The following is a 24421-nucleotide window of genomic DNA, read 5'->3' as shown; positions in this document are numbered from 1 at the left end:
GGAGGGGACCTGGAGCCACTTTAGAAAATTGCCTCACCAAGTTGGAGGGGAGAGGTTTGAGGAAGAGCAAACTAGGTGGAAAGCATTTGTGCCGTGCTGGTTCCTGAGGGTGTTTGTGTATCTAGTCTGGGGTGGGAGGGGGTGGGAAGGGAAACGGTGCTTGCCAGCTCTATTTTTCTTGGAGAAATCTCTCAACCATCCCTGTCCTTACAGCACAGTTCTGAGATTAATAAATAAATATCCTTCCTGTATGCCCCAGGCATTTTTCAAACTGCTGCTTCCATGCTGTATGTCAGCTGGGCTGTTTGTTGGGCTTTGTCTTTAAGGGCAGGAACTCAGTTTTCTGTTGTTCTCTAGCCATCCCAGAGCCCAACCCACTGATTCGTAAACACACTAACTGTAAGAACTCACAAAGTTAGACCCTACTGGTTTTCAAAGCCATATGTTATGGGAATATGTCTTCCTAATGCTGGTCCCCTTTGCCTGGGGTGCCTGGTGAGGAGTCTTTTCCTCTCCCCTCTGTATGCTTGTGGTGTCCCTTCCTCCCACGGATCAGTTTGGCTCCTGATCATGCCTCTGCCCTTCCTCTCCTCTTCATTGTGGCCTCTTCTCTACATTTAGCTGTGGAGTCTGTTCTGACAGTTTTGGGGTTGTTCAGTGAGGTATTTGCACTGATGTGGGTGTTATCTAGGTGTATCTGTGGGATGAAGTGTGCTTAGGATTCTCCTATTCCACCATTTCTCATTGTAGTTTTGATTTGCATTTCCCTGATAATTAGAGATGTTGAGCATCTTTTCGTGTGTGTGTTGGCCATGTGTGTGTCTTCTTTGGAAGAATGTCTATTCAGGTCCTCTGTGCATTTTTTAACCAGATTGTTAGTTTGCTTGTTTGGTGTTGGGCTTTGTAAGTTCTTTATATAAGGGCACCTGGGTGGCTCAGTCAGTTAAGCGTCCATCTTTAGCTCAGGTCGTGATCTTGCAGTTCATGAGTTCGAGCCCCATGTTGGACTCTGTGTTGACAGTTCAGAGCCTGGAGCGTGCTGCACATAGATTATCTCTCCTGCTTTCTCTGCCCCTCCTCCACTAGTGTTCTGTCTCTCTGCCTTTCAAAACTAAACATTAAAAAAAAAGTTCTTTATATATATTTTGGATATTAACCCCTTATCAGATATATCATTTGCAAATATCTTCGTCCATTCAGTAGGTTGCCTTTTGTTTTGAGGGTTTCCTTCACTGTGTAAAGATGTTTTATTTTGATGTAGTCCCAATAGTTTATTGTTGTTTTTGTTTCCCTGGCTTGAGGAGACCTATCTAGGAAAATGTTTCTATGGCTGATGTCAAAGAAATTACTGCGTATGTTTTTGTTTAGTAATTTTATGGTTTTCAGTCTGACATTTAGGTCTTTAATACATTTTGTGTTTATTTCTGTGTTTAGGGTAAGAAAGTGATCCAGTTTCATTCTTTTGCGTGTAAGGTGTTCAGTTTTCTCAGTACCATTTATTGAGGAGACTGTCTTTTCCCCATTGTATACTCATGCCTTCTTTGTCATAGATTAATTGGCCATATAAGCATGGGTTATTTCTGGGTTCTCTATTTTTCCATTGATCTGTGTCTCTTTTTGTGCCAGTACCATACTGTTTTGATTACTGCAGCCTTGTAGTGTCTCTTAAAATCTGGAATTGTGATACTTCCAGCTTCGTTTGCTTTCTCATGATTACTTCGTCAATTTGGAGACTTTTGTGGTTCTATTCAAATTTTAGAATTATTTATTCCAGTTCTATGGAAAGTGTTTTTGTTTTGATAGAGACTGTATTAAATTTATGAATTTTGGGGGTAGTATGGGCATTTTAACAATATTTGTTCTCCCAACCCATGACCATGGCATATTGTTTCATTAGTTTGTGTCATCCTCCATTTCTGCCATCGGTGTTTTTATAGCTCTCAGAGTACAGGTCTTTCACCCCCTTGGTTAAGTTTATTCCTATGGATCTTATTGTTTTTGATGTAACTGTAAATGGGATTGTTTTTTTAATTTTACTTTCTGCTATTTCATTATTAATGTTTAGAAATACAACAGATTTATGTAAATAAATTTTGTATCCTGTGACTTTACTGAGTTCATTTATCAATTCCAGTAGTCTTTAGGGTTTTCTGTATATAGTATTATGTTTTTAATTTTACTTTCTGCTACTTCATTATTAATGTTTAGAAATACAACAGATTTATGTAAATAAATTTTGTATCCTGTGACTTTACTGAGTTCATTTATCAATTCCAGTAGTCTTTAGGGTTTTCTGTATATAGTATTATGTCATCTGTAAATCATGAGATTTTTACTTCTTCCTTACTGATTTGGATATCTTTTATTTCTTTTTTCTTGTCTGATTGCTGTGGCTAGGGCTTCTAGCACTATGTTGAATAAAAGTGGCGAAAGTGAGCATCCTTGTCTTGTTCCTGATCTTAGAGGAAAATTTCTCAGTTTTTCACCGTTTAGTAAGATGTTAGCTGTGGGATTTTCATATATGGCATTTACTATATTGAGGTATGTTCCTTCTTGACCTACTTTGTTGAGAGGTTTTATCACAAATGGATGTTGTGTTTTGTCAAATGCTTTTTCTGCATTTATTGAGATGATCCTATGGTTTTTCTCTGTTCTTTTGTTGATGTGATGTGTCACATTGATTGATTTATGAATATTGAACCATGCTTGCATCCCTGGAATAAAATACTGTTGGATCCAGTTTGCTAATAATTTGTTGAGGATTTTTATATCTGTGTTCATCAGAGATATTAGTCTGTAGATTCCTTTTCTTATAATGTCTTTATTTGGTTTTGCTATCAAAATGAATGAATTTGGAAACTTCCCTTCTTTTTCTATTTTTTGGAATAGTTTGAGAAGAATGGGTATTAACTCTTCTTTAAATGTTTGGTAGAGGGATTCCTGGGTGGCTTAGTCGGTTAGGCATCTAACTCTTAATTTCGGCTCAGGTCATTATCTCACAGTTCATGGGTTCAAGCCTTGTGTCAGGCTCTGCACTGACAGTATGGAGCCTGCTTGGGATTCTCTCTTTCTATCCCTCTCTCTCTTCCCCTCCCCTGCTCACAGTTTCTCTTTCTCTCTATAAAATAAATAAATAAATAAACTAAAAAAAAAATTTGATGGAATTCAGCCTTGATGCCATCTGGTCCTGGACTTAGTTTATTGGGAGTGTTTTGATTATTGATTTCATTTCATTGATAGTAATTGATCTGTTCAGGTTTTCTATTTTTTCTGATTTAGTTTTGGGAGGTTATATGTTTCTATGAATATATCCATTTTTTTATAGGTTGTCCAATTTTTTGGCATGTAATTTTTCACAATATTCTCTTATAATCCCTTGTATTTCTGTGGTGTCCGTTGTTATTTCTACTCATTCATTTCTAGGTTTTTTGGGGGGGGGTCCTTCTTTTTTTTTTTTTTTTGGATGAGTCTAGCTAGCAGTTTATCAATTCCATTGATCTTTTCAAAGGCCCAGGTCGTGATTTCATTGATCTGTTCTATTGTTTTTTTAGTTTCTATTTCATTGATTTCTGCTCTAATCTTTATTATTTCCTTCCTTCTACTAGCTTTGGGCTTTGTTCTTTTTCTAGCTCCTTTAGGTGTAAGGTAAAGTACTTTTTTGACATTTTTCTTGCTTCTTGAGGTAGTCTTCTGTTACTATAATCTTTCCTTTGAGAAGAGCTTTTCCTGCATCCCAAGGATTTTAGACCACTGTGTTTTCATTTGTCTCAGGTATTTTTTTATTTCCTCTTTGATACCTTGGTTGACCCATTCATTGTTCAGTCGTTTGTTATTTAAGTCCATGTATTTATGTTCTTTCCAGATTTTTTTCTTGTGATCGATTTCTAGTGTCAAATTGCTGTGGTAAGAAAAGATGTGTGATTTGATTTCAGACTTTTTTGATTTATTGACACTTGTTTTATGGCCTAAGATATAATCTATTCTGGGGAAGCTTCCATGTGTAATCCACTGTTTTTGTATGAAATGTTCTCAATGCACCTGTCAGGTCCGTCTGGCCTAATGTGTCATTCAAAGCTGTTTCCTTGTTGATTTTCTGTCTGGATGGTGTATCCATTGATGCAAGTGGAGTATTAAAGTCCCCTGCTATTATTATACAACAATAATAGAAAGAAACAGTTTCTTCCTCTGTTTGTTAATAGTTGCCTTATGTAGGTATTCCCATGTTGGGTGCATGGATATTTACAATTGCTATATCCTCCTGTTTGATACAAATGTTATAACCTCTTATTGGATTACTCCCTTTATCATTATGTAGTGTCCTTTTTTGTTTCTTGGTTTAGTCTTTGTCTTAAAGTCTATTTTGCTCAATATAAATATTGCTACCTCAGCTTTCTTTTTGCTTCTATTCCATCTGCATGGTAAATGTTTTCCTATCCCTTTACTTTCAATCTGTATGTGTCTTTAGGTCTGAAGTGAATCTGTTATAGGCAGCATATGGATGGGTCTTTGTTTTTTATCCATTCATTCACTCTATGTTTTTAAATTGGAGCATATAGTCCATTTACACACAAAGTAATTATTGATAGGTATGTACTTATTGCCATTTTTCTTACCCGTTTCATGGTTGTTCCTTTCTTCTTCTCTTGTTCACTTCCCTTAGAGTTTGAAAGCTTTAGTGTTATGCTTTGATTCATTGCTCTTTTATTTTTTGTGTATCTGTTACAGGTTTTTGATTTGTGGTTACCATTGGGTTTACGTATAATTTCTTATGCGTATAGTATTCCATATTAAGTTGATGGTCACTTAAATTTGAACCCACTCTAAAAGCACTGAATTTCTACTAACCCCCATGTTTATGTATATGATGTCATACTTTATATTTTTAAAATTTTGTGTATCCCTTGACTGATTTTTATAAATATAGTTGATTTTACTGCTTTTGTGTTTTACCTCCTTACTGGTTTTATAAGTGATTAATGTACTTTTATTATATGTTTGCATTTCCCTGTGAAATTTTTTCCTTTCATAGTTTTCATACTCCTGATATGCTGGGGGTTTTTTTCCACTCAAAGAGTTCCCTTTAACATTTCTTGTAAGGCCTCTTTAGTGCTCATGAACTCCTTTAACTTTGTTTGTCTGGGAAACTCTTTATCTCTCCTTCAATTATGAATAACATACTTGCTGAGAAGACTATTCTTGGTTGCATTTTTTTTTCTTTCAGCACTTTGATTTCACGTTTATTTTTTTAAGTAGGCTCTAAGCCCAACATGAGGTTCGAACTCATGACCCAGAGATCAAGAGTCACATGCTCTACTGACTGAGCAGCCAGATGCCCCTTTCAGCACTTTGAATATATCATGCCACTCCCTTCGGTTCTGCAAAGTTTCTGCTGAAAAAACACCTGATAGGTTTATGGAGTTTCCCTCGTATTTAACTGTTTTATTTTACTTCATTAATTAAAAAAAATTTTTTTTACTGCTTTTAAAAATCTATATATATCACTACTTTCTGCCATTTTAATTACTATGTGTGGATCTCTTTGGGTTTAATTTTGTTGAAGGTTCTCTATACCTCCTGGATCTGGATGTCTGTTGCCTTCCCCAGATTAGGGAAGTTTTCACCTATTATGTCTTCAAATAAATTTTCTGCTCCCTTCTCTCTCTCTTCTTCTTCTTCTGGGATCCCTATAATGTGAGTATTATTATGCTTGATGATATCACTGAGTTCCCTTAGCCTGTTCTCATTGTTTATTATATTGTTTTTCTGTTTACTGTTCAGCTTGGCTGTTTTCCATAACACGCATCCATCCATATCACTGATTTGTTCTTCTGCCTCCTCTAGTCTGCTATTGATTCCCTCTAGTATATTTTTTATTTCAGTTATTGAGTTCTTCACTCTGACCGGTTCTGTTTATGTTTTGTATTTCTATTGAAGGTCTCTCTGAGCTCTTCCACTCTTTTCTCAAGTCCAGTAAATATCTTTAGGACCATTACTTGGAGTTGTTTATCACGCATGTTACTTATTTCTGTTTCATTTGGCTCTTTTGCTGTGGTTTTATCCTTCTTTCATTTGGGACATAGTCCTCTGTCTCCTCATTCTGTCTAACTCTGTTTCTTATTATGTATTAGAAAACTCAGCTACAAGTAGTGGCCTTATGAAGAAGAGGTCCTATGGTGTCCTGTGATGCAGTGCTCCCTGTTCAGCAGAACCAGGCATTTCAGTGGCATCTCCTTGTGGGTTGCGTGCAGCCCACTATTGTGGCTGAGCCACGTTTGCCTTCAGTCAGGTCAGTTGTAATGGCCCTTTTTGCCTGCTGTCGGTGCACCAGGAAGGGTTTGGTCTCTGTGCTGTTAAAGAGACAGTCTGGGGCTGTTGATGGCTTCTAGTTAGGTGGTGTCAGCATTCAGACCGGATGCCTACTCTCAGTCCATCTGCTGAAGCTATAGTTGCATAGAACTGTAGGGTGCTCCCCATTATCCTCTGAGAGGCTTTATGGTGCATGTGGCCCGCACTCCGATCCAGATGCCTGCCCCCAGTCTGTCTGGTGGGGCTGCAGTCTCACTGATCCGTGGCATACTCTCTTGTGCTGCTGCCATAAGGTTCAGCTACTGGGACTGTGGGTACACTGGTATGTGTGGATATCTTCCTCTCTCCCCAGGAAGGAGTCACTTTGGAGTGGTGCCGGTCTCTGCTGGGATTGTTTGCAGGGTGTCATTGTTGGCGTCATGGTTGGAGCCATTTTGGAGGGATGCCTTTGGAGTACGGCAGATTGAGTGGGCTGATCTGCAGAGGAATGTAGGGGCAGGGCACTAGTTGCCAGCAAGCTAGGTGGAAAACATTCCTGCTGTTTCCTGCAAGTGTCTGGCCAACTAGCATGGGGTGGTGGGGGGAGGAAGAGAAATGGCGTCCGCTAGCACTTTTGTTCTATAACGGTCTCCTAAAGATCCCTTTTTCTCTGACTGGGGGTGTTCTGCATACATTCTGAGATTAATAAATACATCTGCATAGATTTACTTTTGAAACAGTTGTTTCTATGTTGTGGCATTTGTTATGCTGACTCTTTAAGGGTGGGGACTCAGTTTCCTATTGTCCTCCAGCTCTCCCAAAGCTAAGCCTACTGTTTTTTAAAGTACTGGAAGTAAACCCTGGTGATCGTAAAGACTCAAGAAGTTAAACCCCACTGTTTTTCAAAGTGCAATATTATGGAGACTTGTCTTCCCACTGTGAGTCCCTCATGCCTGGGGTGCCTGGTATGGGGTCTGTTCCTCTGGCTTCTTGTGGTGTCTCTCCTGTTTGTGGTTATTTTTGCCATGGTTTGGGTTCCTAACCAGTCTCTACCACCCCTACCCTTTTCAGTGTGGCCCCTCTCTGTGAAAGTCTGTTCTGCCAGTTTTCAGGCCACTTTCACAGATAGCTACACAGATGTGGCTCAGTGTGTCCATGGGTTGAGATAAGCTCAGGATCCTCTTTCTACACCATCTTCCCAGAAGTGAATCAACTGTGGAGTTTTAAACATCAAGTTTTCCCACATAGCCTCTGCTGATAATTCAGGAATTAATTAGACCCCCATCTCTGAATGTGGTTCAGGGCAATCTAATACACTGGTGTCCTGATTATTTAACTCTGAGTTAATTGTGGATTTTATGTTTGAGCAGGAAAAAGTGAAGAAAGAACTCAAATACTTACGAGACCAAGAAAGCCATAAGATCAAAAGTCATTTTGAAACTCTCAAGAACTTAGAAAATGAAATCTATGTACATGACTTAAAAGTAGATGCTTTGCTCCTGGAAAATGAAAAATTAAGAAAAGTAAGTTCACGAGCACTTCACTTTGCATGGTGGTTTGACTGGTTGCCTAGACCTGTAACAGTTATGAGAGAAAAGGAGATTATAGCGCTTAACACTTTTTAAATAAAGCTTAAAGTACATATAGAAAAGTGCACAAGTCATAAGTGAAATGCATAATGAGCACACAGGGTAACCAGCATGCAGATCAAGAAACAAAGCGCTAACAGTATCCAGATATTTTCTGTGTCCTTTCCTGTCACTGGCCTCCCCACATGGGTAACACTATACTGGCTTCTAACACCAAAGGTTAGTTTTGTCTGTTTCTGAACATTAGATGTATAGAACGATACAGTATGCACTCTTGCTCAATACTATTTGTAAGGTTCATCTTTATTATTGAGTGTAGTATGGTTTGTTCATCCCTAATGATGTATAGTATTCAAGTATATGACTGTACTACAGTTATATACTTTGTGGATGGGGGGGGTGAGAGTTTCTAATTGGGCCTATTAGAAATAGTGTTGCCATGAATATTCTAGTACATGTATTTCGGGGGAACATACGTGCATATTCCTGTGGGGTATGGAATCTCAAGGCCATAGGGATGTGGACTGTCCATTCTAGTGCACAGTGCCGTCTCTCAAGAAGTTGAAGTAATTGCAACTCCCAGCGGGGCCTGTGAGAGCACCATTGGTTCTACATTCTCACCAAACCTTGGTTTTTTTTTTCCATTTAACTATTCTGGGAGGGTGTAGTGGTGTCCCATTGTGGTTTTAATTTGCATTTTCCTGATGGTTAATGAAGCATCTATTTATATGTTGTTGGCCACCCGTATACCTCTTTGTGAAGTGCCTGTTCAAGTTTTTTACCCATTTAAAACATTAGGTTGTCTGTCTGTCTTGTATTGATTGTATCATTTTTTCCCAGTAAACTACATTGACCTCAAGGTGAGGATCTGTATCAGTGGATCCCAAGGGTTTTGCACAGTGCCACGGGAGGGGGATTCAGTCCCATTTGATGCTCACAGTAACCTTTAACGTGGATAAGATATTATGTTCCTTTTATACATGAGGAAACTGAGGTTCTATATTTTTTTTAATAACTCTTAATAGCTAGAGAAATCAAAACCGTACCACAGCAATAAGACACTAAGGGAAACATTCCTTTACCTCTCTGGGTAATTTTTTCCATCATTTAAATCACAGCAGTTATCTACCAGTATGAGGACCAGTGTTTTTTGGCAGAATTAAAGTGGCATAAGAGGTACTTATGCACTTTGGAAAGGTAAATGTGCTCCAGAGCCCTGGCACCATCATCAGTAACCTGCACGCATGCAATACATGTTCATTCTTCTAGCCCTCGAAACAATCTCATAAGGCATTTCGTCTACCCATGGAAATATTCCACAAGACTGTCTTCCTATCAAGATGACATAGATTATTTACTAAAATACCTGGAATTGTTATTGCTACGTTAGTAATGGGTAAACAAATGGATGACTATGTGAAAACACTGATTCTAAAAATTCTCTTTAATCTATTGACCGTCTACGAGGCCCCGAACGACCCTGTGCTGTTCTCTTATTCACTCACCACTCTCCGTCTTGCTGATTACATCCCTACTCTCAGCAAATGTTTTAAGCCCCCACTGAATCCCTGGCCTTGGGGAAGGCACAATGAATACAGAGATGAAAAAGACACTGCCCCAAGTCCTTAGGAAGCTCATAGTCTAGCTGAGGAAGTCGCAAATAAATAGTTACAATTCAGTGTGTTAAAACATTTGAGAGTTACGGGAAACCAGCTGAACTAGGCAAGTCTACAAACAGTGATTCACGTTCAACGAGGGGCAGGAATGATGACTTGGACTTGACTTACAGGATTTTCACTTTGGTTTACTACAAAAGCTTCCAACAAGCCACACAGACTGGGACAAGATCAAGGCTGCATGATTAGACCCTACAACAGGCTTATAAACAGTCCCGCATCTACACCTTCTATAGTACTGGATGCCATTTTCTAGATTCTTTTTATCAGTAGTTTCTAGTATTTGTTTCTCTCTTAAAACTGGGTGAGTGCCAAATTTATATCCAAAGCCCGTGCTTTCAGAGTTCCCAGAGACTTTAGAGTTTAGCATTCCTGAGCATTGGGTGGTCAGAACAGAAAGTGATGATTTTAATACCCAAGCCACTACTGCCTCCATTACCAACCCAGTGAAACCTCTGAATGGAGTGAACAAATCTGTGGGGTCTCCAGTCTCAATAAGTCCTTTCTCTGAGGTCCTACACCAAACTCCTCCCATCTGGCAGCATGGCTGCCTCGGCACATTTACTGCACGCACATTTTGCGTACAGAGCAATATTTTGTTTGTGGACATGATGCATTTGGGCAGAATATCTTTTACTTTCTTCTTGTGGCAAATTATATTCTGAATGCAGTGTGTTTTGGGTGCTTAAATGTTGACTGGGAAGCCAGACCCCTTGTCTCCTTCACCGGAATGTAAGCTTAACAAGAGTTCTGCTCCGTTACCCTTGTACTGAGAATAGTCAGTGGCACAGAGGAGGATCAATAAATGTTTGCTGAATGACTCATGGATAATTAATCTACAGTATCTAAACTGCTTAAAACAGTCACATGCTTTTAATTCCAGTATATTGCATATATGAAGAACAACATAGAGCTATACAAAAAAAGAGAAGAAGACCTCAAGTGCACGTCAGGTGACCTGTGTTGGCAACTGACAGCTCATCAGAGTAAGTAATGTGTCATGGGTGATCTTTATATATAAAGAATAACTGTTTTGTTTTATTAAACATTTTTTTTTGGTGTTTATTTATTCTTGAGAGAGAGAGTATGAACTGGGGAGGGGCACAGAGAGAGGGAGACACAGAATCTGAAGCAGGCTTCAGGCTCTAAGCTGTCACTATAGAGCCTGACGCGGGGCTCGAACTCACAGACCACGGAATCATGACCTGAGCCGAAGTCGGACGCTTAACCGACTGAGCCACCCAGGTGGTGCCCCAATGTTTTGTTTTCTTTAAATAAATTTTACTGATTTGCATCCAATAAAATGCACCCATGTTAAGTTCAATGAGTTTTGACAAATGTACATGCCACTCTAACCACTGCCACCCCAAGTAAGATAGAGAACATTTTTGTTTCCCTGGTGACCCTTGGTGGCTACTTTCCCACTTATCTCCGGCTCCTGGAACCCACTGATCTGCATGCCGTCACTAAGGATTAGATACAAATGGAATGATGGAGTATGCACACTTTTGTACCGCATGTCTTTCACTCAGCTAGCTTTTTTTTTCTTTTTTTTTTTTTTTTAGATCATTCATGTTGTTGCATGTCTCATTGCTTTGTTTCGTTTTATAGCTGTATAATTAAGTATTCCATTATGAAGATCTACCATGTTTTGTTTGTCCATTCACCAGCTGAAGGACATTTGGATTTTTTCCAGGTTTTGGTTACTCTTTGTTTACACTTGTTTTTGTGAATATTTGTTTTCATTTCTCTTGGGTAAATACCGAGGGGTGGAATTGCTGGGTTGTATAGTTAGTGTATGTTTAACTTGGCAGTAAGAAACTGCCAAAGTAGTTTGCCAAAGTGGTTGTACAAATTTATCATTCCGCTAGCAATGGGATACTCCCCATCCTCACCAACATTCAGAATTGTCAAAACACTTACAATTGTTGGGGCGCTTGGGTGGCTCAGTCGGTTAAGCATCCGAGTTCGGCGTAGGTCATGATCTCGTGGTTTGTGGGTTTGAACCCCACATCGGGCTCTGTGCTGACAGCTCAGAGCCTGGAGCCTGCTTCGGATTCTGTGCCTCCCTCTCTCTCTCTCTCTCTCTCTCTGCCCCTCCCCTGCTCACGCTCTGTCTCTCTCTCTCTCTCTCTCAAAAGCGAACCAACTTAAAAAAAAAAAATTAAAAGGAACACTTAAAATTGTTAACATTTAAGCCATTTTTAATAGGTATATAATGGTATTTCATCGTGATTTTTATTTGTATTTCTCCAATGACTGATGTTGTTATTTTTTTCAGGTGCTTTTTGGCCACTTGTACATCATCCTTTGTGAAGTGCCTTGAACCAATTATCCATTGCAGCATAACAAATATTACAAATCATTTACTTTGCTCCCAAATTGGCAATTTGGCCAGAGCCTGGTAGAGACCACTCATGTCTGCTCAGCATGACATTAGCTGGAGCAACTTGATGTCTGGGGTTAATTTGGCTGCTGGGGACTGGAAGCATCTGAAGAGCCACCCACTCACTCAGTGTGTCTTATGTTGATGCTGGCTCTCTGCTGGACTCTCCATGTAGTTGCTTGGCCTGCTATGTTCCAAAAGCTAGCATCCCAAGTACAAGGGGAGGGGACACAGACACCACCACTAATGGGAGGCGTTGTCAGCATCACATTTTGGGAAGCACATGTGGGATGGAATATATTGTGGGGCCATCTCTGGAAAATGCAGTCTGCCATTTGTCCAAATCTTTTGCTCATTGCTTTGTGTTGTTTGTGTTGTTACGTTAAAATCTTTGTGTATTCTGGAAATGAGTCCTTTTCCAGTATGAGGCTTGAGTTTTCATTTTCTTAATGTTGTCTTGAAAAGAGCAAAAGTTGGGGTGCCTGGGTGGCTCAGTCGGTTAAGTGTCTGACTTCAGCTCAGTTCATGATCTCTCAGTCTGTGAGTTCGAGCCCCACATCGGGCTCTTTGCTGACAGCTCGGAGCCTGGAGCCTGCTTCGGGTTCTGTGACTCCTTCTCTCTCTGCCCCTCTGCCTCTCACGCTCTCTCAAAAATAAACATTAAAAAAAAACACAAAAGTCTTTCCTTTGGATAAAGTCTGCTTTATTTATTTCATCTTTTAAGGTTAGTACTTTCTGTGTACTAAGACATTTTTGCCTAAGTCAAGTTCTCAAAGATTTTCTCCAGGATTTTCTTTATAAGCTTTTAGTTTTCACTGTTATGTCTACATCTCCAGTTCATTTCAAGTTCATGTTTACACGTGGGGTAAGAGTTGAATTTCATTGTTTTCTCTTATGTATATCCAGTTGTTCTAGCACCATTGTTGGAAAGACTGTCTTTTTTTTTTTTTTTTTTTTTTTTTTTTTTTTCAACGTGTATTTATTTTTTGGGACAGAGAGACAGAGCATGAACGGGGGAGGGGCAGAGAGAGGGAGACACAGAATCGGAAACAGGCTCCAGGCTCTGAGCCATCAGCCCAGAGCCCGACGCGGGGCTCGAACTCACGGACCGCGAGATCGTGACCTGGCTGAAGTCGGACGCTTAACCGACTGCGCCACCCAGGCGCCCCGGAAAGACTGTCTTTTTAGCATTGTACTACTCCAACTTTTTCAGATATCCATTTGATGCATCTGTTCCTTCTCAATATCTAACTTCACACCAATACCACCCTGTCCTGATTACTGTAGTTTCCTATTCAGCCTGGAAATTGGGTACTGTAAGTTCTCCACACTTGTGCTTCACTCTTAGAACTATTTTGGCTATTTTAGGTCTTTTGATTTCCATATAAGTTTTAGAATCAGCTTATTAATCTATAATTACACATACCTGTCGGGATCTTAATTGGGTTTGCACTGACTCTGTAAACCAATTTGGAGAGAATTGACATATTAACAGAATTAAGTCTTTCAATCCAAGAACACCGTATATATCTTCATTTGTTTAGAACTTAGTTTTCTCAGCAGGATTTTGCAGCTTTCAGGTGTTGTAATAGGGGTCCTCAAGACCATCCTTAGGCTCAGTGATTAGCTAGGATCCACCGGGCTCAAGTTGTTATGGTTATTGCCCATTACAGTGAAGGATACAGAATAAAATCAGCAAAGGGAAAAGGCACATGGGGCAAAGTGTACAGGAAATCAGGTGCAAAATGGCAGGTGTTCTCACCCAGTGTAGTCGCACAGGTGCACTTAACTTCCCCAGTAATGATGTGTGCAGCACTTGCAGGGCGGCGCCAAGCGGGGGCGCTCTGACCTGGGCATTCAAGGTATGGATTGGAGGTGGTTGGTCATGAAGGTTTGCGGTGCCTGTGAGACCTCAGCTACTCCAGCGTCTACGGAGATGCTCACATGGGATTTCTCCTTCATGGTGTTAGGAGGGTAAATTGCATTGATTTTTTAAAAATATTTTTGAGAGAGAGAGAAAGGGAGGGAGGGAGGGAGGGAGGGAGAATATGAGCTGGGGTGGGGCAGAGAGAGGGAGACACAGAATCCGATGCAGGCTGCAGGCTCTGAGCTGTCAGCACAGAGCCTGACGTGGGGCTCGAACCCATGAACTGTGAGATCATGACCTGAGCTGAAGTCAGACACTTAACTGACCGAGCCACCCAGGTGCACCGCCATTGACTCATTTTTGAATGTTAAACCAAATCCCTGGGATAAAACACACTTGTTCAAAAGCTGCTATTGTTTTTATATATTGCTAGATTCAGCTTGCCAATCTTTGTCCAGGTTTTTGTGTCTGTGTGCACGCCTGCCTCATTCTGCCTGCACTCAGGTCTGCGAAGGTGTCCCCAAGCAGTAAGCCGCGGGAGCACAGGGCTTGCCTCATTTGTACTCTCCTTTCAGGTACCACAGTTCTGTGCTGCCCATTCCCCAGTATCTGAAAAGTGGATAGGAAAACAAATATATTTCATATATTTTCTCCTTGCTGATAGTAGGAGGGCAAGTCTGGTCCAGTTTTTCTGTCATTTTGGAAGTAGAAATGTTTAGATAAACATAATTTTTGGAAAACAAATAGCATTACTTTTATAAAAATCTTCACATTTCCATAACCTTTGAATTTTGAAAATTTTTATTTTAGGGAAGTATTTGGATTTGTGGGCTGAATTTCAGACTACAGTTAAGGTGAGCTTTTTTTGTGTTGTCTCCGTAAATGTTATATTTCTAAAAATATTCACTTACCTAATGTGTGTGTGTGTGTGTGTGTGTGTGTGTGTGTGTGTGTAGGAAGTCAGGATTGAAAGGGAGTGACAATGACCATCATCTTAAAATGTTGTTAAAAAAACAAAATTCATGTGAGTAAATTTTAAATATCATATTAGCTTTATTCAATGACTCATGAATCGAGCAGCATCCAAGCTAGCAGATAAAAAGGTGCTCTGAGGAGCTATACAAAACAGAGGACTTTTATAGGCAGAAGGGAGCAGGAACAGGGAAGTTATACTAAGCAAAAAAAAGCAGACTGGTTATTGCAGGATCACTTGCCTTTAGCTGATGGCAGGCATCTATCAGGCGGATGACCTAACTAGTGCTGATCAGGTGATTAGATGATTCCTGAATGACCAGTGTAAGATTCCATTTCCCAGAGAGCCAAAACTGTAATTAAATTAATTTTCACGTTGGTGATCTGAGGCTCAGCTTAAGTGACTCCATTTGGGACCGTTGTCTTATTTTTAGCAGGGCCCAATGTCACTATGAAATCGTAATCCTTTGGGAAATTGCCTTCCTACTCTACCAGGAGTAGGTTAAAGGGAATGACTCCCCCACCCCCTAGCCAGAAACACAAATTGAACACACACTATTTGAGGCCACAGTTGTCACGTCTGAAGTTCATCTGCCCTCCGTGTGTTACCAAGCCCTGCTGCTTCTCCACGCCCCCCCTCCCGCCCCCAGCACAATAAAGGCAGGCAGGATGGAGTTTAAATCCTGCTTTGCCACTTTCTAAGTATTTCAGGTTTACATATGATCCTGGCTTAGCTTTTCACCTTTTTCAGATGAAGCTACTGAGGCTCAGAGAGTTGGAAGTGACTTGCTCAACACGAAACAGTTCGTGAACTTACGGGGCTTTAAAACTCAGATCCAGCCTGATTCTAAAGCTCTTAAGCTGTAAGCCATGCAGAAGATGGTGTGCAATTCTGTGCTGCTTTGAAGGTGAGCTGGCTTTTTATGCCGCCGCCACCACCATCACCACCGCCATCCTACCCAGTTAAAAGTTGGACTTCAGTGAGCGTGTCATTAGTCTCCTTTGCTAATCCATTTTTCCCCTGAGACAGGACTTTGTGAATGTGCTGTGTATACTTATTTTGCAAGAGTAATACCAACTTCGCATATATATTTTTGTCTTGGACACGATTCACTCAACGTTTTTATTTCTTTTGTTGGAATTTATATTTACACACCGCAAAACATTATTTTTTAAAGGAACTGGTAAACAGTGGTGGTGAGACTTTGCAAGGAATAAAAAAGCTAACAGAGAGGCTGCAGGAAAGGGATGAAAACATTGAGCGTATCAGCATTTGGCTACAAGGGAATCTTGAAGAGCTGCGTTTTCTTATGGAACAGGAATTGAAAACGGACCTCCATAGTAAGTAACATCTCAAAAGCTCTGGGTAACAAAGAACCTCTTGTCATTTTACTGTGGCTGGTAACATCAAAAAAAGCATTTAAAACCAAAAGCTAACCAAAGAACGTAGTTATCTCTAATAGTCCATCCTCAGTTAATATCACATTCACCTAACATGGATTCTCATCTGTGGGGTTGGATGTGGTCCATCAGCAGTGTGAGACAAATCCCTTCCACCTATGTGAATTTTCTAAATAACTGAATATTTCTTTCTGGTTTTTTAAAACTCTTATTTTCAAGGTCTTTTTAAAAAACCCTTTTACACACTTTCTTACCTTCTAGGGCAGAGGCTATGAAACATCACTTTACCTTTTCTTCCTGAGTTGAGTTTAGTAGTAAAGACAGCCACTATTGCCTTCTCTGAAAATCAGTGATACTGATGCCTTCTGGGGCTCCTGAGATGTAACACATTCCAAATAACATGATTGTGTCACGAGCAAGCAGTCCAGTCTCTCCAGAGGATTATCAACTTCATTCTCAATTTTTACTCTAATGTCACGTTAGACGTGAGGGCCACAGAACTCTGTGCAGATTCTGGCTGCTGTAGGAAATGGAGGGCAGTCCTTGCACAGGGACAGCCCTGAGATCGCCGGGGTGGAATCCCTTGGGAAGACGGGATGATGGAGGTACAAAGGGCTGGGAGAAGGAAGGAGAATAGAGTGTAGAGGAGAAATGGAGTGGTGAAATGAGAATGTCATCTAGCAAATGCACGGATTAGAGGTGTCATTTTATTTAAAAAAATTTTTTTTAATGTTTGTTTTTGAGAGAAAGAGCGCACAAGCAGGGGAGGGGCAGACAGAAAGGGAGACACAGAATCCTTAGCAGGCTCCAGGCTCTGAGCTGTCAGCACGGAGCCCCATGCAGGGCTCGAACTCATGAACTGTGAGATCATGACCTGAGCTGAAGCCAGACGCTTAACTGACTGAGCCCCCCAGGTGCCCCTAGAGGTGTCATTTTAAAGAAGGTCATTAGCTAAGCAATTTTAAAGGTGGGTTGTAGACAATGAAATAAGATAGAAAGTGATGGGATTAAAGACATTCCAATATTTGGTAAAAACCAATGTTCTCAGGGCACTGCTTGACCAGAGAAATAATGTTTTAGTGACCATTGAAGACTTTTGTGGGTAAACTTTATCAGCCAAAAAGCTGTTTTTGCGGTCCTGCTTCAGCCTGGTGATACTTATTATGTATCAGTGCATATTGGGTTGCTGATGGGCCCTGGTCACTTTGTAAAATTTTCTTTGGGAAGTTAGGACATCCCCAGCAACTGTATATCAAGCAGAATTTTAAAAGTGAAATCACCTCAAAGCATCAATTGCACTATTTTCACATGAATGAGTCTCCCATCTTTGTCTGAAACCTGATGGGATCTTTCATGTTGGAGCAAATGTAAATAGATTAGATTGAAAAGCTAAGCCCACTAATACCATATTCTCTTGTTCACATATTTTGTGGACTGTCTCACTGATAACTATATGGAAAGGAGAATGTTACAGTGTGAAAATAAAGGAAGACCAGCTAAATGGAAATAAGCTGAGGCATAAAACTTGGTATAGCAAGAGAATGAGTCGCCATCCTTTGCTTTTTGCAGAGCTCCAAAGGCAGGGGAATGGGAAAGGTGTAATGTGAAAAAACAGGGAAGGTGTCTGATGTGCTCCGATTGGAGCTTGTTAGCATGGGGAAGCTGGGAGCAGCTTAGGAGGACATGGTATGTCATTAATTAGTAAGCGTATCTGGCTTTCTCTGGTTGTTCCAAGGTTAAAAGGGTCAAAAGTAGGGAAGTTAGTGGTCAGTGCTAATGTTATGACATTCTGGGCCAGTTGCAGAGTGTGTGGGTCAGAGAACTCCTCAGGCTCTAGTCTTCTCACTTCTGCTATCGTGGGAGAATCAGTTATCCTACAAATGTATGTAAAATCCGTTGTCATAGGGGTTTCCCGGGTGAAGCATAAGAACTGTGAGAGAACCTAACAGGGAATGAGACTTTGACCCAGTTAAGGAATTGGGGGAGGAGCGGGGGGGAGGAGAGGTCTCTGAAATGGAGCTGACATTGAATGTTTCTGGTTTCCCTAACTCCACTTATCTCTGCTCCTAGAAGAGCATCAGCACGATGTGGGCTTTGAAGGTAGGCGGACCTGGGCTCAGATCTCAGCCCTGCTTCCTATGTGTTATTTAACCTCTACTCCCTAGGTTCCCTGATTGTAAAATATGGAAAGTTAACAGGAAGTTACAAAGCATCGGACCCAAATTAGGCACTCATCAGATCTCTTGAAATCTATGGCCCTCCTAAGGAAGTAAATCAGCTTTAACCCCTTGGATTACTTAATCATCTCTGAGCAACCTGTAATCTGGCTTTTGGATTTTCCCTTTTGAATGGCTTCTCTCAAGTGATGGGGTTTGTAGAGAAGCCCTTGATCTCTTCCAGCTCAACAGTGCTCTCCTATTCTCTTCTGGACATAATCTGTCACTGTAGCCCTGCAGGGCCTGGCCCTCTCCTTCAGGAACACTGCACTAGCTTCAGTAACAGATGGGGGCACCTCTGAGCCTGGCACTAGAGCAAATGCTGCAGTGACTGAGTTGAATAAGACCCAGTTCTTGAACCTCAAAGTACGTATATCGTGAGAGCAAACAAGCAAAGAGCTGATTAGAGTACAAGGGATTCCTTCTAGTGAGTGGCTATGAGAGGGTAAAGGAGACACCTCTAAGCCTTTTTTAGGTGTTGGGAATACAGAAGGAGGTCTTCCTGAAAGGGCAGTAGATGTGCCCTGGGCCCAGGACCGCGGTAGCCTGGCTGAGTAGACATCTACCGGGGGTACCGGTTGGCACAGGTGGAGGACCAGCTTGTCAGAACTTAAAATGCCAGAATTCATCTTGAAAACTAAGATTACCTTTTATTTGGAAGAAGGACTGTTAAGGCAAAAAGTAAACAAGTTCTTAGTGTGTATTCCTAAACCAAATAGTAACCGAGTACAGATTATTTTTTAAAAAGTATTAAAGTTACAGATATTTATATTAACTAAGTATCTTCATTTGGTATGTGTAGTACAGAAGACTTTTTTTAGACCGAGGGATATTTTAAAAGAAAGAGCAAATTTGTATATGCTGTCAGCCAAGTCTTGCAACCCAATAGTTTTAGACAAATATATAACATGTAATTGTTAAATTTATCAATTGACCCAAATTGGTAAAAATATTTTGACCTTTAAATTACCTATCCAGCACTGGTTAGCAAAATAATTACCACGCACTATAGCAGTGAGGGTTATAATTGCCTATGAGTACCTAAGTAAAAACTGAACAAACCTGAGCTAGGACAAGGGCAATTTGTTTTTTTATTTTTTGTTGTGTTTTTAAATGTTTGAGAAAGAATCCCAAGCAGACTCCGCACTGTCAGTGCAGAGCCTGACGTGAGGCTTGAACTCACAAACCATGAGACCATGACCTGAACCAAAATCAAGAGTATGATGTGTAACTGATGGAGTAACCTAGGTGCCCATTTTTTATATTTTTAATGACCGTGTTTGAACAGATTATTTACTAACATTAACCACCACAGTTGCTATGAATTGTTCTGATCTTGTTCTTAAATATATATCTGCATTTTTAATTTGCTTTAAGTATTCCTGAAATTCTTTGCATTTGAGGAATGTAATAATTACTTACATGATTTTTCCTTTTGCATACACATCTTTCTGCTAGACTAGGAAATCAAAGGAGATAATTGTTAAAATGGTTCCAAATGTAACGGGACAGATATGGTACTGGTAAGCAGATACTGACTCCCCAGGCTCCACGCCACCCCCAAGTCCCAGATTATACACTCATCTAATTGAGGATTCTTTGGGAAATTTAGAATTTTAATGGATACTAATAACCACCCAAACTTGTATGAGATACATAAAATTCTTATTTATTTTTATTCCTACAGAAAAGAAGAAACACGTTCATATCAAAAAGGTCCACCCCCCCGTGGTTGAATGTACCAGGAAAAACGCATTAACAGAGAAAAAATAACATAATAACTTCAAAGATACAACTGCTGTGAATTCAAAAGGCACAAAGTGAGTGCACTTTCTTTCAGATTTTGCAATGGTCAGTGAGAGTTTTGAGATTAACAAGCCTGCATAATCCCCACTAAATAGCAGAATTGGTAAATAATCTGACCATGTTTATCCATTTGTGGTGTTTAGAAGGTTATCAGGTTAAGTGCTAAACCTTATTTTGGTTCCACATGAATCTCTTAAAGGCTTCAGAGCATAAAATTCACAGCACACCTATCAACCACCACAGGAAAACTATTTATGTATTGTATATATTCCGTATTTCGTTAAATCTAAGAAGGCATCAATTCTGAGATGCATCCTAATTCAGAGATGTCACATGTGAAAAAGTTTCAGGATCAATAAAATATGGCCCTGGTATACAGCCTTTAAAAAGGAGACCTAAGGAGGAGGGACTATGTGAATACATGTATTTATTCATTTGGGAAAGGCATACTCCTCTTACTAGTTTGAATTATTTCCACAATTCGTGTGGCAAAATACAATTAAATGTCAGAACATCTGAGATTTTTTTTGGTAAACATTTTATTGTTTTTTCTTAACAGAAACAACCAGAAGAGGTTTTCGACCAAACCACCTATAAACAAAAAACCTGTTACATAAATTATGCTCTAGTTTTATAATCAAAATACTGTATTGGTAAAAATAAACAGATAACAACAAACAACGTACTTCATTTCCATGATTGCTAGCAGACCACCAAGGTATGTTTGTCCTTATAATTACACTTGAAAAACAAATACATGCAAAATTAGGTCAATGCTAAAGATTTCAGCTTATTCCAGAAACATGATTTTGCTCTAAAGAATAACAATACTGTTACAGGAGGCAAGCGCTTCCTAACAAGCCTGTAGTGTCCCAGTGTGCTATAGCATATCTACTATATTTTTCCAAGTCTAACCATAAAGGCTGTTGACAAACCAACCCCATCTTATTTCCATGTACAACAGAAGAGCATTAATACATTTTATATTTTTTACAAGGAACACTTTTTAGGTTTTTTGGCTCTTACATTCAGTGTCCATTGGCTCCTTCGGACAGTATCCGTGAAGGTTCGGTAAATTTTGCGGTGAACAAGTAAAAAAGAGCTGGGGTGGGTACCAAAGCCAAAAGGGGTAAATCTTGCTCGAGTTTATCCACTCTGGAAATGGATATTATTCCATAGGCATGAAGTAACCAGTGGCTGAAGAGAACAATAAGTCTTTTCTTTCTCACCAGAAGATCATAGCAATTCTATATAATTTTATAAAAGAGAGAAAACAAGTACAGATTATCAGGCTAAATACACTAGACAATTTATTATTTATAATTTAAAATGTATTATTTGTTGGGAAGATGGCAGAACAGGAGGGTCCTGAGCTTACCTCATCCCACGGATACACTGAGGTAACAGACACAACAGTGCAACTAACTCTGAAAATGACCCCAAGACTGGCAGAAGATTTTCCACAGTTAACTGTAGAGAGGAGGCCACATCAACAAGGGTAAGAAGGGAGAAACTAACCATAAAGAAGAGGGACACCACAAGTCAAAGATTCAGACCCCACACCAGGAACCCTAGGCACGGGGGTCCAGCACTGGGAGGATGAGTCCCCATAACATTAGGCTTTGAAAAATAGTGGGCCTTCACTTGGCGAGTTTTTATAATTGCTGGCACTTAGCTCCAAGAGCCCCAGAAGACAACAGAGAAACTGAGTAGTCCCAGCCATTAAAGAGCTGCAAAACCTGGCAGAGATACAGCATGGAAGCAACAGTTTGAAAAGCACCAGAGGTATCTGTGAAGGAGATTTACTAATCTCAGAATGTACAATAGAAGTGCAGGGATCTTTAGGAAACTTCTCCAAGAACAAAAGAGCTGGCAAATGCCATTTCTCCCCACTCCTACCCAGACACTTGCAGGAACCAGCAGAAGATTCTCCACCGGTCTTGCTAGCACCATGTCCCAACATACCCTGTGAGCAACCCCAGAGTGGCTCCTGCCCTGGGGAGAGGGGAAGGTAATCACACACATGAGTGTGCCTGCAGTCCAAATAGTCGAACCTTATAACCAAATGTGCAGAGGAAGGACCCTGCTGATCCAAGCTAATGTAGCCTCAACAGACAGATTGGGAACAAGCCTCTGGTGGGAATGCCAGCCCCACCAACCAATGAAAACCTCTCAGGAGACAATGCAGGGAGAACGCCCCGGAGACAGGTGCAACTGCAGCCCCAAAAGACAGAATGGGGTCAGGCATCTGGTCTGACCGCTAGGATGCCACACTACAGGCTCTCAGCAGCCCCGGACTGGCACTTTAAAAGCACACCCACCAAACCCTGCCTGGTGTGCCCCAAGCAGATGAAGTGGGGCCACTGCTGCTGACTGAAGGCAAACGCAGCTCGGCCACAACGGTAGGACAGATGTACCCACACAGGAGACACCCCTGAAGTGCCTGGTTCTGGTGACCAGGGTGCCATAGGGCACTACAGGACCTCTCCTTCAGAAGACCACGGCTTTCAAGATCAGGAGATATAGTGGACTAGAATCTAATACATGGAGGAAAAAAAAATACACAAATGAGACAGAGGAATATGTCCCAAATGAAACAGAGATAATATGCATGATGAACAACTCAAAGTAATATTCAGTGGACTTGAGAAAAGAGTGGAAGATCTCAGAGTCAGAGATGAAGAACTCAACCAGGATGAACAATACACAAGAGGGAATCAATAATTTAGAGGAGGCAGAAGAAGGATCCATGATTTGGAAGATGTATATAATGGAAAGCAGCCACGCTGAACAGCAAACAGGAAAAGATACACTAAAAAACAAGAATAGGTTAAGGGAACTCAATGATACCATCAAGCATAATAGTCACATTATAGGGATCCCCGAAGGAGAAGAGAGAGAAAAGGGGCAGAAAATTTAGAGAAATATTAGCTGAAAACTTCCCTAATCTGGGGAAGGAAACAGACAACCTAAGAAGGTCCACACCAAGATACATAGTAATTAAAATGGCAAAAGTAGTGACAGAGATTTTTACAAGCAGCAAGAGAAAGGAAAGCAGGTACATATTTAAAAAACAACCCCATAAGCCTATGAGCTGATTTTTCAGCAAAAACTCTGAAGGACTGAAGGGAATGGCATAATATATTCAAAGTGCTGAAAGGAAAAAAAAACAAAACAAAACAAGAATACTTAGCAAAGTTACCATTCAGAATAGGAGGAGAGACAAAGGAGTGCATCACTGCTAAACCAGCCTCACAAGAAATATTCAGGGGAATTCTTTGAGTGGAAAGAAAAGGCCATAATCAGAAGAAAATTAGGAAAGGAAAAAAATGTCACAGATAAATGCAAAAATATAATAAAAGATTAATCACATATAAAACCAGTATGGAAATTAAAGCACAAAAGCAGTCAAATCAATTGTATCTATAAGAATCAGTCAAGGGGAAAAAAAAAATCAGGCAAGGGATTCATAAAAGGATGTCAAGTATGATTATATACATAAAATGGGGGAGGGGAGTAAAAATTTAGTGCTTTTAGAATGGGTTCAAACTAAAGTCACTCAACTTAATATAGACTGCTTATACACATAAGGAGTCATATATGGACATAACAGTAACCACAAATCAAAAACCTATAATAGATACATAAATAGAAAGGACTCTAAGCATAACAGTAAAGCCATCAAACCACAAGGGCAGAGAAAGAAAAGGAGCAGAAAACTAGAAAGCAGTGAAAGTAAGAAAATGGCAATAATCACTTTGAGTATAAATGGGACTAAATACTACAGTCAAAAGACACAGGGTCCTGAGTGGATAAAAAACAAAAACCTAAGTGCTGCCTTTAACAGACTTACTTCAGACTTAAAGATAAATGCAGACTGAAAGTGAAGGGATGGAAAAAAAAGTATGCAAATAGGGAAAAGAAAGCTGGAATAGCAATACTTATACCGGACAAAACAGACTTTAAAACAAAGTCTGTACCAAGAGACAAAAAAGGACACTACATAATAATAGAGAGAACAATCCAACAAGAGGATATAACAATTATAAGTAACTATGCAGCCAACATGGAAGCACCTAAACACATAAAGCAACTATTAACAGACACAAAGAAAGGTGACAGTAATCCACTAATAGTTAATTTCAACACTATACTTACATCAATGGATACATCATCATTCAGACAGAAATCAGTAAGACCAGTGGCTTTTCATGACACATAAA

At 40.1% G+C, this 24421-nt stretch overlaps 2 protein-coding genes across 6 annotated transcripts in view; one reads left to right on the top strand and one right to left on the bottom strand.

Moving 5' to 3' along the window:
- Positions 1–20883, top strand: part of CCDC175 (coiled-coil domain containing 175) — a 78351-nt gene extending 57468 nt beyond the window's left edge. For 2 of the 3 annotated variants that reach the window (XM_045451130.1, XM_045451129.1), the window contains 6 exons: positions 7656–7808; positions 10434–10536; positions 14614–14657; positions 15954–16116; positions 20080–20212; positions 20758–20883. In XM_045451130.1, the coding sequence (XP_045307086.1) occupies positions 7656–7808; positions 10434–10536; positions 14614–14657; positions 15954–16116; positions 20080–20165 (549 nt within the window). In that variant the 3' untranslated portion in view covers positions 20166–20212; positions 20758–20883. Of the gene's footprint in view, positions 1–7655; positions 7809–10433; positions 10537–14613; positions 14658–15953; positions 16121–20079; positions 20213–20757 lie in introns of all 3 variants that reach the window. The other variant, XR_006705054.1, reaches the window with a different exon arrangement.
- The window catches only part of LOC123583926 (JNK1/MAPK8 associated membrane protein), a 32657-nt gene continuing 28964 nt past the window's right edge, over positions 20729–24421 (bottom strand). For all 3 annotated transcript variants that reach the window (XM_045451131.1, XM_045451132.1, XM_045451133.1), the window contains exon 7: positions 20729–21445. In XM_045451131.1, coding sequence (XP_045307087.1) covers positions 21227–21445 — 219 coding nt within the window. In that variant the 3' untranslated portion in view covers positions 20729–21226. The remainder of the gene's footprint in view (positions 21446–24421) is intronic.

This window comes from Leopardus geoffroyi, chromosome B3 (genome assembly GCF_018350155.1).
Source record: "Leopardus geoffroyi isolate Oge1 chromosome B3, O.geoffroyi_Oge1_pat1.0, whole genome shotgun sequence".
Taxonomy (NCBI): domain Eukaryota; kingdom Metazoa; phylum Chordata; class Mammalia; order Carnivora; family Felidae; genus Leopardus; species Leopardus geoffroyi.
Note: the sequence above shows the minus strand (reverse complement) of the source record. Positions and strands in the feature narration are given on the sequence as shown.